Here is a 17,571-nt window from a genome sequence, read left to right as displayed (position 1 = left end):
AACCATTAATTGAAGCTAGTTAAACTTAACAGTATTTCGTTTCTCCCCCGTTGCCTCACATTATTGATGTACCTTTGATATAGTTTGTTAGTGTGATGGGAAAGGTCCCTGGAACATAATGTCCACATTTGCATGTTAAGGGAATTGTTTTTATTACATATTAAATAAAATAAATCTAGATTCAGATTATTTATGCATCGCAAGGTGCTCTTGTTTAAAGAAGCCAATGGCCTCAACGTTAGGACAAGTTGCTGCCATTGAGGGACTTTCCTTTTAGGAAATGTGGCCAAATGCAGCACTAATACTTCCTACATATTGCATGCATTCAATCCTAGTAAATGGTCAGAACAGCAGTAGCGTATGTCAGAATTTTATTTTTGACAATTGTCAGCAAGCTATGCAAGCTCCAGCAATCACAAGCCGTCATCAATAGCCACTCCCGTCGAGCACCACAGCCCGGCTCCTGCGCCTCCTGACGGCAATGGCAGCAGACAGGAGCGCAACGACTGCTGTGCCAATGACGAGGAGAATGGACAGAGTCCTAGCCGAGGCCCACGATGAGGAGGGAGCCTCCAGCAGCAGCAGAGCAGCGTCGTTAACAGGAGCTTCTTCAAAGAGCACGGGGCCCTGCAGCGACACCACGTGCTTTCCTACCACGCTGGAAGCCTCAGAGACGGCGTTGCGTTCTGGAGAAACAAGAACAATCGGTTGATGACCACTGGCCCATACAAAAGGACACCATTTGCTTCAGGTCAAGTTTCAGAAAATCAAACGAGTAGGTTATTAATGGCATGCCACGGCTTGTCAAAAACCAGTCTGCAAAGTCACAGCTAACGTGACCTAAATAAAGAACGATAACATAGCAACATTACCACCAACAATGAAAACCCTTGTCATATTGACAAAGGGTTACTCCGAGTCTTTAAGGTAAACAGGCGAAAGATATTCAATATAGGTCGCGGTGGTGCTCACTGTAACGCCTGGTCTGTCCACACTGCCGATTGCACTCGGTGACGAAGTTGGGGCTGGAGCTGTCGCACACCAGGATAGAGCAGTGTAGGTACACCTGTGGCAGACAGAATGCATCGCGCCAGTAAGTAAAGTTCGACATGTATTAGGTAGTTCTTCTGCCCTCTTCAGTTGTACAAAGCACATGTCATCCCTCCATGAGAACCTGGTTTTAAAGTGGAAATAAGCAGGCACTCACGAGGTCACGGGTGGTGCTGCGGTCAGAGTTCATGAAGGCGAAGGCCTGGAGTGCCAGACGCTTGTAGTGAGAAGGAAGTGGCAGGTCAGCGACACCAGGGAAGAACACACTGCAACAAGGAGACTGCACGGGGCAGCTGCACATGCAAAAGAGTGCCGTTTACCCTTAAGCCAACGCAAGTGTCATGCATTGGATTGAATGCACGCATCTCTATTGAAATCTGCACGCGAGGATTAAGGTCAGCTTTACAGTCAAGACATGTTCACGATGAGCCAGGCAGCCCAAATGCCAATTTGCAGTGCATCTGTGCGATGCAACCATCACTGCATGTAGCCGGCCTTGTACAAACCACCAGCTCTGGGAGGCAGAGGGTGGCTGTGTTAACATCCAGATCATCAACCCAAGGAGCATTGTGGCCATCGACATTTTGGATGGCACTGCAATCTTGATTAAACGACGCCAGTACACAAACCGGTGTCATTTAAAAAAGGACGTAATTAGCACAACTCTGCTTACGTGGGGGAATAAAAAAAAGACAACCAATGCCTCGAACCAGGTTACCTCTGCAGGCCATGCTATGGCAGTGAGAGGGTTTAGCGCGAACTACCCCACCCAGCCTCACCCATCCGTCACAAGCTTCCACTGTGTGGGGTCGGTGTCAACTGCCGTGGGCGTCGCCCAGCAGTCCTTCAGGAAGAGCACCAGTGTGGGGTCAGAGCGGTGCAGCAGTGACGCCTGCACGTAGAGCGGCGTTCCCAGAAGCGTTACCAGCGGGTACTGCCAGGGCTGGTACGGCGTGGTGTAGGAGTTGTCTGGCAGCGTGCGGACATGGTTCACAAGGAATTTGGATTAGAGGCGTAAAAGTCCTGTTTAGAAAGCACATTGGACAAGGCAAAGCACAAATCCTCCAAAACGTGTGCATTACTTTTGAATTGAACCAGGGCACAAGATCAACATTTTCCTGGCATAGAAACCGTGGTTGATATGTCATTTGTATTTTCAGAATACATCGTCACCCTCACCTCCGTTTAGCATGGTTGGCAAAATAGGGTGTATACAACGGCATCTCTAAATGTCTGTAGATGTTGTAAGGGGCACGGTTTTACACGGAGGGGTGGGAATCAGGTGCTAAAAGTTGGCCAAGCTCTAGTCCCATTTAGCCAATTAGTAACCAATGAAGCTATTGACACCCATTCGTTCAAGCAAAGGTGACCTAGACAAATGAGGCCAAGAAAGCAGTCCCATTTTCCTTTAAATAATGCCTTCAAGGAGACCGTTTTGGTTGATAGGGTGTGCAAAAAGACCCATTTGGTAGAGCCATGGGAATTAGTGGTATTGTCATCCCTATCAATGTTGGCCCCACCCTAACAATATGGTTTCAGCTGGTAGCTGCTAGATTCAAAACCTCAGCAGAAATTAGCATTTGAAGTTACACGTCGTACCATGGAGAATGTGCATGTCGTTCTAGTTAACTTGTGGCTAACTAAGAACTATGTTTGCAGGTTCACAATACTCTGGCAGCACAGCCTAGCACGTTGTCCGTTTGTTGCAGTGGTTTGCAGTTCAAGTCCAGCTGCCATGCCGATTAATGCTGCAGATGCATCAAAATCTCATGCAGCCTGAACAAGTGGAAATTAAAGCAGGGTTGAGCTCCATGTCAGCACTGGATAAAATAAGCACGACTTACAGCTGGCATCCAGCCAGGAGGTAATACGGAGAATACAGACCCAAGTCTTCCCTGGGTAGAGCGACACCACAACCTGTGTTCCCCTACGGTGGCATTTGTCCGCTCAGAGGTGCACGGTGTGGGAGAAGGCAGCACTCACCAGTGAAGACCTGGAGCAGCAGGGAGAGGGGTCCAGTGGCCGTGGCTGGAGGTGGCGGTGGGAGAGTGCTCACCTGCACTCCAAGCTGCAGGTCGCCACTTCCAAGGAAGCGGCATTGAAGAACCATCCTGGTAAACAGACACCACCCGCCATAAAGGTATGCACCACGCCCTCACGGCAGAAATAGATTGCAGGGTGTTTTGCAGACGTACCAGTCAAGGGACCACCTTGGTTAACACCGTGTTTACATTAGCTACAAATCATATTCCTACTTCAGGAGATGTTTAAATCATGCGAGACGAAGATAAGTCTCCCTTGTGCGTTGAATGTCCCAATTTGAAAATTAAATCGTTGATTATGGAAGCAGATTGGTCATGGTTCTGCAGGCGAATGCTGCAAATATTTAATGTCGCAGGGACAGTGGCCATTGATTGGGGTGGGTCTCTTTTGTAAGACTCTTGCTTGACCCTCATGAGCAGAGCACTTGCCGAGGGGGTGGTGGCAGTGCTTACTTGTATGTGGACGACTTGGTGATTGCGACGTTTCCATCGACGCAGAGCTCCCGCTCAGAGGCCAACAGTAACTCGTACACGAGCTCTTGCCCATTCCACTGGACACAAAAAGTAGGTCACACAAAACGATAATGCCATAGAGTGATCAAGCAGAAGCATGATACATGGTACTATCCAAGAGTCGAGATGGCTCAAAATGAGATATTATGATCCCCATAAATTCTGCTTTGGCACTCGATTAATTTGACACTCAATCATAAAGGGACCCTGCTGTTCTTTAGAAACTCGTGCATGATTGTGCTCTGCACATCAAGGAGTTATGCATCGTGAAGGGTCTGATGCAGAACTTCACCAGGACCTATGCAAAGTACTTGCGATAGTTTTCAGCAATAAATTAGCTATGATTGATATGGCCGCATCTAACTTGAAGGGACCACATTTTCCTGGTCTGACAGAGTTTGATGAACCTGGACACAACGCAAAACCAGACCAACGTTGGTGGTGGAAGTTTCGATATTTTTCGTAAACCTGCCAAAAAACATCTCGACATGTCGATTCCCAAATCGAAAGTGGACGCACTAGTGCAACGGATTGTCCACCTGGAAAATATTGCGTTCGGCGAGGGCCGTTTCCCAGACCCGTGTAAAATAATGAATGCAACACCCCTTTAAAATGTTGGCTTGAGCCATAGTGATCCCACCAACTAGTGCCCCATCCCACAGGTGATAAGTCGAGGGTCAGAGTGCCTGTGAAGCAGTTACTTGGCAATGTTGCTGCAACAGGCAGATTCAACCCATTGCAGTATTGATCTACCCGAAGTTCTATAGAACGGAGGTAGCTTAACTAAAGAGTCCCAGTTAGGTCTCCAAGATCTTATATGACTGGATCATACGATATTTTGACACCATTGAACGAGGGCTACTAAAAATCGGGCAGCCAAGGTTCGGTTTATCCAGTACGGCACTGGGGTGGATCGTCTCATAACTATATGGTCGATCAATTCATCAAGCTGGATGACGGCCATCACTTAGTTGGCGGACTACAATAATCCATTTTCGGGCCCTTACCATTTTAAAGCATAGGTCTTTGTTTGCCAATATCATATTATCGCATGACAAAGTGCCATCAATATGCCGACGATACACCGCAGTGAAGTCAATATTTTTGATATGGAGCCGCAGGAATATCGTAGATACACTAGCAGTGCACGAAACAGATGAATCGAGAAAACTATCAAAGGTTCTGCAGGTTGACATTGGAATACCATTTGTGGTATGATCAGGCGTGGCACTCGCCAACTCCAAGATTGTTTGATACTATTTTAGAGCCTTGGGCACCATACAACCCAAAAAGTTCAATTGACCCACCTTATGCAAAATATAGTCAGGTCCTGACATTTTTCATATCAGGCTCTACAACATACTAGACCATCATTGAGTCGTCACAGCCAAGCGGCATATAGCATCGTATCGAAAAGGCGTGACTATTGCACTTCTCCATCTCACAGATCATCTGGTAGAAACATTATCACGCTGAAAAATGTACGAAGCGCTTTGGTACGTGTCGATGTGGTACTGCAAAATACAACCAAATCCTTCCAGTGCTTGCCGTTCTGTACTCCCTTTCGGTTAATAAGTGAAGTTTAATTCGATTAATTTATGCTCTATTGCGATGGTTACCTGTGGCTACCATAAGCCTGACAAGCAACCAGAACACCAAATTATGTCTGCAAGAATTGATTGTTCTCATCTGCGCAAGTAAAATCCTATGCAATTAGCAAAATGTGCAAGCCACGACGAAGGACAATATGGCAGCGAGTACATTACTGCATCAGGCACAAGTCCACTCGACCAGGAGTGAAGGCGTTGGGATTGTTCACTGAAGGTTTTAGAATCGAATTCCGGATACCATAGTCATGAAATAAATTGCATTAAAGGGCAACCTTAATGACTGCACAAATTGGCACACGCCACGTTCCCATGTGGTGCATTTAATCCCGTTTCCCAGTTGGCATGAAGGTACGTCAATGCTATGAAGATTCAGGCGTGCCGAACCAGTCGCTGGGTTTCATCATGGTCACTGCACCACAAGTTACCCATTTAACTACATCAGGATGGGGGCAGGGCAAAGCAGAGTACAGGAGCGCAGTACCTGCACAGTGGCACCACACGCTGCCATGGGCACGTCAAAGACTGCAAGGTCTGCAGACACCAGCACAGGGCTGCACTGCGCACCACTCCCGCCAGTCAGGTGCACGGTGCTCAAGTCCAGCGGTGGAGACGTTAGGTTCCGAGACACAGGCACGACAAAGCGCCCATCTGTGGTGCACACTGGGTGGTGCATAGTGGGAGGGTATGGGAGAGTTCGGTGAATCACGAAAGATGCCCCATGTAGCCCGTGGTGATGCAAAAAGTTCAAAAACCAGCACAGCAGGATGCAACTGTGCACCAACATAGAACCTCACAGCAAGAGCATAGTTCAGGTAAACAATTATGGAACCTCCGTTGAGTCAGCTACGTACCAGCTTCACTGTAGAAGCAGCGGCGTAGAGTGGTGTCGTAGCAGCAGCCACTCTGTGCACAGACGTCCGCGCTCGGCACACTCTGCACAGAGTTGCATGGGAAGTTCCTGCTCTGACCAGAGCACGTGGCGATCTCTAACAGCAGGAGCACAACAGGTGATCGTACAAAAAAAACCCACGTACTTAAATAAGTCATCGTTTGAGCCACGTGTCAAGTATGTGAATGAATATTACTTGGCACATGACCAAATTACTCGGGCAATGCACCCAATCTCGAAAGTGGAGCAGGGTTAGGTGTACAGCAAAGATAGGCAAAGACCGTGCTCACTGGCTGTAAAAGGCTATGGCAGTGCAGCACAGTTTGTTGCATTGCAGGTCAGTGCCACAACCTTTGCCAACGAGGAGCAGCGTGGTGAAGCATGGTCAAATTAACCCTCAAAACCCAGGGGCAGCACCAACCAGCAGTGCATTAGGAAAACGCGTTTGGATGGGGCAACTATTGCAATCAGCCATTGGGGGAAATAGCATCGGAAAAGGATTTAAACAGCAAATTTGTACAGTAAAAGCCCAGGGCATAAAACGCAGTGGCAGGAAATGCAAAAGCACCAGGAGAGATGATCTAGGTCGATTACAAAATGCAGCCGTTGACCCAGCAGACCCATTCTATAGCACCAAGTCATAGGTAGTGCAGTCTGTATGTCCGATTAGCAGAGTCAATGGTACTCACCTCCAGCCCTCGCCGATCTCAGGTTCTCAGGGCAGTCGATGGTGAAATCCCAGACGAGTCCATTTAGCCCCTGCCGCATCTCCTGCAGCTCCACCTGGACCTTCCTCCTGCCGTCCTGGTGAAATCAGCAGCCCTCAAAATCAGACTCGGGGCCAGCGCTCCAGGAAGGCTCAAACAAGTCAGTAGATTTGTTAGTGCATTCTAAATGTTTGGGTGAGGCCACGTTAATGACAAGTAAGAGTGTCAATAGGAAACCCGTCACCACCTGCCAGCCAAACTAAGATATGCAGACCACACGGGGATTGCTTTCCTGGGTCCGAAATCACTTTCCCAGGTTAACCGTTGTTATTGTACAAACGGACGCTGCCCTGCTCTATGCGTGTAATACATTTTCCATATTCACCTTGCCACAAAACCTCCATTATTCTTGCCACAAACCACAGCACTCACAAATTATCACCCTTCACACGGGCATCACGATCCCTGGGCAGATCGCGCATTAGGTGTGAACTACATATTTATTACTTCTTTTAACTTCCATGTCTTGTGCAAGTAGCCTCAATTAGTGCACATGTTTCTGGCACAAAGCTCGTATGTTGGTTAGGCCTTCCACTTACATTTTGCTGTTACACACAATACATGTTCACGTTCGCCCTGTGTGGAATATTTTTCTTACATCTACGTTGGTCTCTTAGAGGCCTTCTGTAGTAATACATAGTGCAATTTATTCTATACCTGGAATCGGAGCAGATTGATGCAAATCTTTGCATTTAATAGTATTGCGAAAGCTGCATCCATTGCCAGGCGTGAAATACAAACCGAAAGCTTGTTTTGCCGTGCTCTGTGACGTAAACAGTTAACCGTTCACATATTTCGATTTAAAGCTTTCGTTACTGCAATGATTCATCTTCTTTCGGTAAAGTCAGACTTTACCGAAAGAACCAAAGAAGACGTTCACATATTGCCTCTATCAAGGTGGCCACTTGGTGACATGGACGTCTAGATGGCAAATCTTTTACCGTTATGCACAAGAGAACAATTATGCTAGAGATAAGACTGAGATGGAGACTAGACAAAAGCAATGCAATGACGCAAGGGCATCGGCAAGAAAGGATACTTGGGAAGGGCTGGATGAGTAATGTAGTGACATGGCATACTACAGTGAACAAGAGCACAAATGAAGTGCAAACCAAGGTAAACTGATAAAGACAAGGATGGCAATAGCTTGATAACAAGACAGATGGAATGAGCATCGATAGTACAGAGATACTGGTCAAGAGAAAGATGTATAAACTAGAAATAAAGTCGCTACCACTGGAGGGATGGTTGAAATAATATCTTGTAGGAATAAAAGAGAAACCATCGGAACAACATATGCCAGTGGACGGCTTGAGCTAAATCAATTTAAATCTTGGAAATAACAAGTAAATGTGGAGGGGAAAAATACCAGTAGACAAAACAAAATTTGATTCTGGTCAGACAACTTCGGTGGCACGTGATAGCTGAACGGTTATGGATTGCGAATAAATTTCGCTAGCACCATAGCAGCCCCAGCGGCTACTAGTATCGACGCAAGTCACAACGGTCTCTTCGTGTTCACCTCCACGCGCACGTGGCAGGCATCACCAGCAGCCGTGAAGTGGAGCCCAGCACCGTCCCTCGCGATGGAGAAGCCGCACTCCCCCTGCAAAGACTCCACATCCACGGCCTCATTCCGCACCGCTGGACACATCAAGAACAAAGTTAGAAAAACCTGCGTTTGGATGGCTTGTACACCACAAGTTAATGTAGGCAGCATGACTGCAAGGAGAACAAAGCATGGTGTCAGTGTCAGCTCGAATAGGAAGTCTCCACAGTACCAGGAACGTCTCTAGGACACAGGATCCTCAATACGCTGCTGGAATTACGGTACTCCCAAACCTGCACAACGACCTCATCTAATAGTTGCTAGCAAATAAGGGTGCGTGTCAGATTTAACAAAAATATTTCCCAAGTAGTCAACAGAGAACTCGGCTGGGAAATGCAGACGATGCAAGTAGAGAACCAGTGTGACAGAAGTCACCAGGTTAAGTTTATAACGGAAGGCACCACCTTGCATGAAATGGTCCAATGAAAGTAAGGCGCATTGCACAGGCAAGCAAAAAGAGGCATTGCTTAATATGGGATTCACCTATCTAGTAAACAGTTATCCTATGGAAGAATAAGATTTGATTCTCGTCGTCTGCTGTATTAGACTAGTTGAAATTAACCCTGAAGCCAAATCATCATGCTTAGAATCCCAGATTCTTAAATGTTCCATTGTTCATATGAATTACATGTCACAACCTAAAAAGCGACACCGTATAAGAAAAACTGCAGAGGTCAGAGGGCATCGAAAACAAAGCAGTTGGGACCAAAGAAGTGCCCAGAGAATCTCAGCCCCGAATCAATTTGATAGTATCCGTGAGAAGTTTCACATATTGAGTCATCATACAATGGATCAAGATGGTTAATTATTTAATCACGATTGAAGTGAACGCTCGTGGACTCACTCCGTACGAAGACACGGTAATCGCTGTCAGAGGAGCTGCTCCATCCCACAGAGAAACCCAGAGTGGAGGAGAGGCATTGCTTCAGCAGACCTGGGGGAGGCAGTTCAGAAATGGAGACGTCAACTACACCTTATGGAGCCAAAAAAAAGATAGCCCGTGACGGTTGCTGGGTGGGTGCACATCTGTCCCTTCACTTCAGTCTGTAAGGTGTTGCGTTGTTCTATTTTGGCGCAAATTCCAAAAAGTAATGTGCACGACCCCACAGTATGAACCTCACCAGGGAACGTCAACCTGCAGCTTCGAAGCGGCAGGTTGAAATATGGCTCTTGATATTTTAGTTGTAGACCCCTGCATAAGACTTGAAATTGTAATGGAAAGTTGCCAAAGTAGAGCCTGATAGATGCAAATTATCAACGTGAGTGCACAGTTCGTTGTTACAACGGAAAGGAACAAGGCCATGATGATTTTGCCACGTGAGTGTTACGTAGTCGTGTGCAGTAAAATGTTGTACAATTTATCATTTTTAGTAAAGCTGCAAGAGCCGTGCCAATCAGTCACAAGCCATATTTTTCGAAAGCGTTATTATCGTAAGGAACGTGCAAAGGAGAGTTAATTTCCCCAAACGCCCTCCTTTCCATGCTCTGGAGGATTATTAATGATCCACGTGCCGGCTCCGGGCCCAGCAGCCATCACGTCGCGTCACGTGACTTCTGCAGTGCCAGGCGCACAACAAAAAGGCACCCCCCCCCTCCACCTGGTCCAGGCAGTCGCTCGTGGGCAACTCATGTCGCCGCTAACGGTTTTCCAGTTCAGCGAGACGATGCCATTTTATTATTGTGCACGGTGGTGTCTGTACACACGAGGTGGTATTGAGAGAACGAGCGATGTGGTGGTCATGTGGCGACAGCAGCAGCGCCCCCTACCACTCGGCTCCCCCAGCGTCCGCGATCCCAGCGACTGGCGAAGCCTCGCGAGGACGGAGCCCAGGCAGAGAAAGCTGCAGGGGAGCACAAGAAACGTGACCGCCAAGACGAGAGGCAAACACCCGCCCCTCCCCCGCCAAAAAAAATTAGGTGGCCTGTAGCGATTTTAGCGCGCACCTATTCAAGGCCAGCACGGTGCATGATGGAGTTGGTGTGAACAGCGCCACGCAAAGCCACATTTGGAACCCCTACCACCCACAACGGTTCACGCGAGACATTTCAAGACCGCACTTCCACGTGTTTATCTCAATACGTTTCTCCATGCAGGTCAGTTACCCAAAGCGATATGGAAACGCCCTCTCCTACAAACGTACACAAGACGTCATTAGCCATAGCTATTGCGGAACATTCCTGAACACCACTCAGCACAATCTTCCGCCTCCTCACCTGGTCAGGAGCAGTAGAAGAACTCGCAGCTGCGCCATCGTAACACTAATCGGCTGCGTCGCCTCCCATCGCCCAGGGCACCCTTTTTATATGGAGAGCCCTCAGCGATCCCGATCCAGATTGGATTAGATCCACCCACGCATTGTCTCATCAGCGAGATTTTATCAGAGCAGATCCACTCATTCATTGTCTCATCAGTAGAGATTTGCTCGATGTCGCCACAAGTGCATGGATGGGAGCTGCACCGCAATCACGCGGCACGTACGCAGGAGGAATTAATTGGCTCATTACTGAAACTAAATGAGCCCGCGCGCAGATAAAAGCCACGAGTCAGGACGGGAGCTGCGTTGGCTTTGCTGGTGCCGTGCTAAGTCTCGGTTTTTTGCTGTCCTTGCGATGGAGACCACAAGGGCTTTGTTCGCGGTCTTGGAGTTGTTATGTCTTGCCTCTGGTACGTGGAGTTTGGTCGAAAGATGCATTTACAAACTTGTTCTTTTGTCGTTCTATGCAACTACCGTTTTGACTGATGTGACCACCACAATATACCCGTACTAAAGCTGTTTTTTGCTAATGTGGCGTGGTGGTTATTTCACTGTTCTATATACCTGAACACCAATTTGCGTCCCGGTAATGTTAACATCGGCGACAAATGTCTAGACCTGGGCTTTGCCCTAATTCAGCCCGTACTGATCTGTATGGTCAAACTGACGACAGCAGTGTGCAAGACTTGATCCAATAGTGGATTGCCAAAACCTATTATTAGCCTGTCTTAACGCGTGTATTAAGTTACTGAGGTGCTACTGGGGAATTCGAACCCTAGTATTCGCAGCTCCGTGTGGATGATTGTGACTGCGAGTTTCTGAGACTTTCTACGGCTTCACTGACCACCTGTGTCACTGTTTGGGTAACTCTCGCGCCTCGTCCCGTGTGGCACTGCCAGCTACAGTAGCCACCTCCGCCACGGTGAGTGTGGTGTGTGACGAGGCGACGCTCACGCTGACTGTGAGCAGGGACCTGTTCGGCACGGGTCACCTGGCCCAGGCGAGTGACCTCTCTCTGGGGGTGCCAGCCTGCCCCGTCACTGGGAGCGACGCCCTTGCTGGGACGGTGACGTTCCTCTATGCACTGGAAAGCTGTGGCACCAGCCTCCAGGTAACTGGCTGCTAATGCTGTAACATAATCTTCGCAATCCAACTGCTTTATTTTTAAGCCGAGTGTAGATGCAGAATAACTACTATTCCGCATTCGAGTCAAGCCAGACTTCTTCAATAACAGCGGGGTGTATTGCTTTGAAGTCCCCTTGGTGTTTGTAGATCGGTCATTACATTGTTATGTTAAGGTCTGTTCTGGATGACCAGTCGTACATTAGAGCGTTTTTATTCTTCCATCATACATCAGGAATCTACATCTGCCATGGTTTGTGTGGCTATGGTTTTTATGGTGGGCATGAGCTATGTATTATTTAAACCAAGGAACTGCTGCATCGGGTCTTTCACCAAGATGTTTGAGCTTTTTTATTCCACTAGTATCGCACTAGGTAATAAACCCCACGTCTTCCTCCCTCCTTAGATGAGTGCAGGGCTGCTCTCTTACGAGAACTACCTCTACTACCGCCCCACGTCCAACACGGGCATTATCCGCACAAACTACGTCGCTGTGCCGGTCGTTTGCCTCTATCCCAGGCGAGTTCACCAGCAGTCTCTTGTTTAAATTTGCTTCATTTTTTAAGTCCAGCTAAACTGCTTGTAGTTCTACCACTGGCTTTAAAAACTACGTGCCGTTTCGTGTGCTTTAGCTTTGCGAGGCCTGAATTACAATAAAGCCAAAATGGCAGCGAGTTAATCCACGCATGGAAAGTCTCCCTGTACTGTGTCGTGGAGGTTTTTGGTGCCAACTTTACTGATGGGTTCACATCAAGCGGCTGTATTATGGCCTGCCTCAAACATCCTGCCTTGCAAGTGTCCACGTCTGAAGTGGTGCATGCATTGCATACTGTGTAAACTCTGGTCCCCTTAATTATACTCCATTGCATAGCATTCATTGCACCAAGTCTCTTACTTACTCTTATTTGGTCCTCGTTGGTTATAAGTCTTGCGCTTTGCGATGTTAAATATACTCTGAAAATATGGTTCTGTATATCTTCGCTTGTCTCTTTTTTGCAACATGTTAACGGCATTGCAATAATAATCTGGTCACAATTAGTGCTGTTGAGAATCACCCACCTCTGTGCCTGATCTCCTCCTGGCTGCAGGAAGGAGAACGTGTCCAGCAATGCAATCCAACACACATGGATCCCCTTCAGCAGCGCCAAGGTTATGCAGCATCAGCTGAGCTTCACGCCGAGGCTCATGACTGGTCAGTGGTGATGTGAGGATGTTGATTCCCTATTATGCATATGGCTGCTACCAGGAATCAGAAAGGGTTTTATATGCCATGAAAGTTCGCACAGACAAGGAATGTACTTTGGCAGGAAGGTGCATACATTCAACATATTGTAATCTTAAATCTAAAATAAGCAGTATCCAAGTCTAACTATAATAAAGGTACAAAGTCTAAAGTACGTAAAATTGAATACATATTGAATATAAAGTAGCTATAATATACAATCTAAAAATACAAATAGGGTAACATAGTGTAAATATGCCAAGGTGTCATTTTGTAGATAAAATGTTAGTCAGTATAAGCCCTTGGCCTTGTTGAAGAGGCCAGCAGTGGATGGGAAGAAACTGTTTTTGTGGCATGAGGTTATGGTCCTGATGGACTGCAGCCTTCTGCCGGAGGAGAGTAGCTGCAACAGAGTGTACAGGGTGAGAGGAACCGGCCACAATCTTCCTCGCTCGCCTCATGGTCCTCGGTGTGCAGGTCCTCGAGGGTTGGTAGATTGCAGGCAATCACCTCAGCAGTGTGGATGATATGCTATAGTCTGCTCTTGTCCTTGGCAGTGGCAGCAGCGTGCCAGACGGTTATGGAGGAGGTGAGGATGGATGCAATGATTGCTGTATAGAAGTGCACCATCATTGTCTTTGGCAGGTTGAATTTCTTCAGCCACCGTATGAAGTACATCCTCTGAGCTCTCTTGGTGAGGGAGCTGATATTCAGTTCCCACTTGAGGTCCCGGGAGAGAATAGTGCCCAGGCAGCGGAAGGATTCTACAGTGTTAACTGGGGAGTTGCACAGGGTGTTGGGGGTGAGGTGGGGCTGGATTCTTGCTGAAGTCCACAACCATCTCAACTGTCTTTAGAGCATTTAGCTCTAAGTTGTTCTGGCTACAACAGGTCACCAGGTTGTCAGCTTCCCACCTATAGTCAGACTCATCCCCACCAGAGATCAGCCCAATGAGGGTGGTGTCGTCCGCAAACTTCAAGAGTGTGACGGACAGATAATCGGAGGTGCAGCTTGTTGGTGTACAGGGAGAAGGGCAGTGGGGAAATGACGCAGCCCTGAGGAGTTCTGGTGCTGATGGACCTGGAGTCATACTTGTGTTCCCAGCTTAACGCACTACTTCGTGTCAGACAGGAAGTCTGTGATCCACCTGCAGGTGCAGTCGGGCACGTTCAGCTGGAAGAGCTTGTCCTGAAGTAGGGCAGGGATGATGGTGTTGAAGGCAGAGCTGAAGTCCACAAACAGGATCCTGGCGTAGGATGCTGGGGCGTCCAGATGCTGTAGGGTGAAGTGGAGGGCCATGTTAACTGCGTCGTCCAGAGGCCTGTTGGCTCTAGGCAAACTGAAGGGGGTCCAGGAGAGGGTCTGTGATGGCTTTGAGGTGTGCCAGAACCAGGTGCTCAAAAGACTTCATTACCACAGGTAAGGGCGACGGGTCTATAATCACTCAGTCCTGTTGGCTTTAGCTTTGTGGGCACAGGGATGATGGTGGAGGACTTGAGACAGGCTGGTACATGGCATGTCTTCAGGGAGGTGTTAAAGATGTTGGTGAACACCGGAGGCAGCAGGTCAGTACAGTGCCTAAGGGTGGCTGGAGAGACAGAGTCTGGCCCAGCTGCTTTGCGTGGATTCTGCCTCTTGAAAAGTCTATTAACGAGAGAGTCGTCTCTGTAGTAGGGGTGGGGGATGGGGATTTCTTGGGTGGGAAGGGGTAGTTCAGGACAGTCCAATTGTATTTCAAATCTGCAGTAGAACTCGTTCAGGTCGTTGGACAGGCGGGAGTCGTTAGTGGTGTGGGGGGCTCTGGGCTTGTAGTTGGTGATCTGCCTGAACCCTCTCCAGACAGAAGCAGAGTCGTTAGCAGAGAACTGGTGTTTTAGTCTGAGTACAGTTGTTTAGCCTCTCACCGCCTTGCTAAACCTGTTCATTGACTCCTTGAATCTGTCTCTAGCCCCACTCTTTAAACGCATCCTCCTCCAACCTCAATCTTCTGAGCTTTGCTGAGAAGGTTGAGGATGGCAATTTAGACTAAACCCTTTAAGATGTTTGCTTGGTATTGAAGTTTAAGGACCTGCGGTCCTTCAACTTTATCTGTTTAAGAATAGGTTTTCCCATTTTTTTCCTGACAACAAAACAGGTGTTAAGATGTTAAAACGCCAAACTGAAGCCTTTTACAAGCAATCATGTCTGCATGATTCCTTCTGACCACATTTTGTGGTTAATGCAGACATCATTCCTTGTAAAACGTTTCAGTTTGGTGTTTTAACATCTTGACACCTTTTTGATTTAAAGCTTTCGTGACTGCAGGGATTCATATTCTTGGTTCTTTCGGTCAAGTCGCGTAGAAGGGAAACAATAAAATAATAAAAATATAAAACAATAAAATTCTCACGACGTTTCGACTGCAACACAAGCAATCATCATCAGGTGTGAAAACCACAACAATACAATTTGAAAAAAGTGGCGGTTATTTTTAACGTAAAAAAATTTTACCGTTAAAATTAACCGCCACTTTTTTCAAATGTTCTTGTTGTGGATTTCATACTTGATGATGATTGCTTGTGTTGCAGTCGAAACGTCGTGAATTGTTTTTGTTTCCCTTCTACGTGACTTTACCGAAAGACCCAATGATATTTTAACACCTGTTGCCAAAAAAGGAACCTATTCTCATATTTTGGTACTGGCAAAAGGTCGCATGATTTAATCGGGGATTCTTCCACAAGCAGTGGCGTGAGCAAGCACTTTCCGAGCTGCGCTTTGAGTCTGCACTCGGCCTTGGCAATTGTTTTGATGTCTAATTGGTTTTTTTTATGAAGACGACTGGAGTGTGGCGTGACCTTCCACCATATACCAGCTGGGCCAGACTCTGAATGTCGAGGCGAGCGTGCAGACACTGAACCACGTTCCACTCAGGATCTTCGTGGTCAGCTGCTTTGCAACCCCGGTTCCGGACAGGAACGCGCCCCTCTGCTACCAAATAATTTCGAACTCTGGGTGAGATTTCTCTCCTAATCCCACCTGATGAATGTTTATGCTCCTTGTCGTAAAGGTGGCATTCCACTGCTTGAGCATATAACCAAGATTGACCTTGGAATGTTGCTGAATCTTCCTCTAATGGTTAAGCCTGACCAGATGTATGGTTAATATTTTTTGTCATGCGCTGTCGATCGATTCACTACTTATGAGATGTGGTCAATGTGCGTCATTGGTGACTGCTTTGGTTTGCGGGCCGCGTGGGTGGGAGGAGCACCTTAAGGGGTGGGTATGGCGCACCCTCGGTGCAGCGTTATACAGTGGAAGAGGAGTACTACATCTCCTAGCGCTGGCTTTCTGCTGGTCTGCCTTACGGTGTCTGTGCAGGTGTCTGGTGGATGGCAAAGTCTCGTATGATGCTCACCTTACTTCTGGCTTCCTGCTCCGGCAAAGTGACAACGTCCTTCGCTTCTTCATAGATTCCTTCCGCTTCCTTGCGACGTTGACCAACAATGGCGATCAGGTGATCTACTGTCATGCAGGCTTCTACAGAAACCACCTTTAGCCACGTGGTAGGCAGTGTGGTTGAGTGAGAACCCATGTTCCTCTTCTCGGGCCAGGTTTTTGTCTTCTGCCAGCTGAAGGTTGCAGATGTTGCAACATCTCCAACGACTGTCAAAAAAGCTTGCACCTACAGTCCCTCGGCTGCATACAGGTTGGTCTGCTTCCTTGCATTGCCCAACAATTTGTTTTTCAGCGTCTCCCATCCAATAGCTCAATCCATGCCTTGCATGCAATATGGTGCAGCCCACATGCATGTGTGCTTAACTAAGATCCCTGAGACCTGACTTCGGTTTCTAGCTGCAACTGATATTACAACATTTCCTGTGCAGTCCCACGGGTCTGCTCTTGTTTAGCTATATTCAGGTGGTTATTGGTCATAGCTTGCACTCGTCTTGAGTGTAGCAACAAGTGCAGAAGCCTGCATACGACGTCTGAAATTCGTTTGAACTCATTTTGAATACTCTCTGAGCCTGGTAGCCAGAGTTCAAATCTCACTCGTGGCTAATGTCAGGAGCATCAACTGAGCCTCGCCTTCATAGATTTTTCTCAAGCTGATCACTAGGGCTGGCCACAGACTGCCCCTTGATGCTACAAATACTTGCAATACTTTTCTTTGAAGGCTCTGACTATACAGGTCGGGTGATGTCATACAGTTAAACAAAACTACGCCCAGAGTTGTATTCCTGGCCACTGCTCCCATCGAGTGCGGTATTGTCGCCATCAGTCTGGTCGAGTGGTGCTGGCCAAGTGGTACACCACTGTACGTTGCTTGCCCTAAACGTTTGCTCAATCGGCACTTTCCTCATGTGAACGGATACGCGTGAGCATTGCCTGTGCAACTACAGACGTTTGTGTGCAATGCAGGTGGATCTCTGCTGATGGCTTGGACTCGGTATGCAGCTGCTGCGAGGCCACGTGCCCCAGTGGAAGAAAGCGCAGGGATGTGGCAGCAGTGACT

The 17,571-nt window shown here is 47.7% G+C and overlaps 2 protein-coding genes across 2 annotated transcripts; one reads left to right on the top strand and one right to left on the bottom strand.

Annotated features, from left to right (window-relative positions):
- Window positions 1–354: 354 nt before the first annotated feature.
- Window positions 355–10,800, bottom strand: LOC116958499 (zona pellucida sperm-binding protein 4-like). The gene is made up of 13 exons (XM_032981121.2): window positions 10,695–10,800; window positions 10,248–10,321; window positions 9,325–9,414; window positions 8,394–8,515; window positions 6,794–6,908; window positions 6,067–6,201; window positions 5,697–5,875; window positions 3,546–3,643; window positions 3,034–3,161; window positions 1,830–2,019; window positions 1,208–1,343; window positions 973–1,066; window positions 355–686 (listed from the first exon to the last, which is right to left on the bottom strand). The coding sequence occupies exons 1-13, from the start codon at window positions 10,730–10,732 to the stop codon at window positions 427–429; spliced, it is 1,659 nt and encodes a 552-aa protein (XP_032837012.1). The 5' UTR covers window positions 10,733–10,800; the 3' UTR covers window positions 355–426.
- A 72-nt stretch (window positions 10,801–10,872) lies between these two features.
- LOC116958493 (zona pellucida sperm-binding protein 3-like) lies at window positions 10,873–16,713 on the top strand. The gene is made up of 5 exons (XM_076057092.1): window positions 10,873–11,145; window positions 11,635–11,846; window positions 12,264–12,402; window positions 15,914–16,572; window positions 16,670–16,713. Exons 1-4 carry the CDS (start codon window positions 10,995–10,997, stop codon window positions 16,072–16,074), a joined length of 663 nt encoding a protein of 220 aa, XP_075913207.1. The 5' UTR covers window positions 10,873–10,994; the 3' UTR covers window positions 16,075–16,572; window positions 16,670–16,713.
- Window positions 16,714–17,571: the final 858 nt, after the last annotated feature.

The sequence above is a fragment of the Petromyzon marinus genome, chromosome 79 (genome assembly GCF_048934315.1).
Source record: "Petromyzon marinus isolate PM22_M1 ecotype Great Lakes invasive population chromosome 79, UKy_Petmar_22M1.pri1.0, whole genome shotgun sequence".
Classification (NCBI taxonomy): domain Eukaryota; kingdom Metazoa; phylum Chordata; class Hyperoartia; order Petromyzontiformes; family Petromyzontidae; genus Petromyzon; species Petromyzon marinus.
The sequence above is the reverse complement of the archived record's forward strand: the minus strand, read 5'-3'. Positions and strand labels throughout refer to the sequence as shown.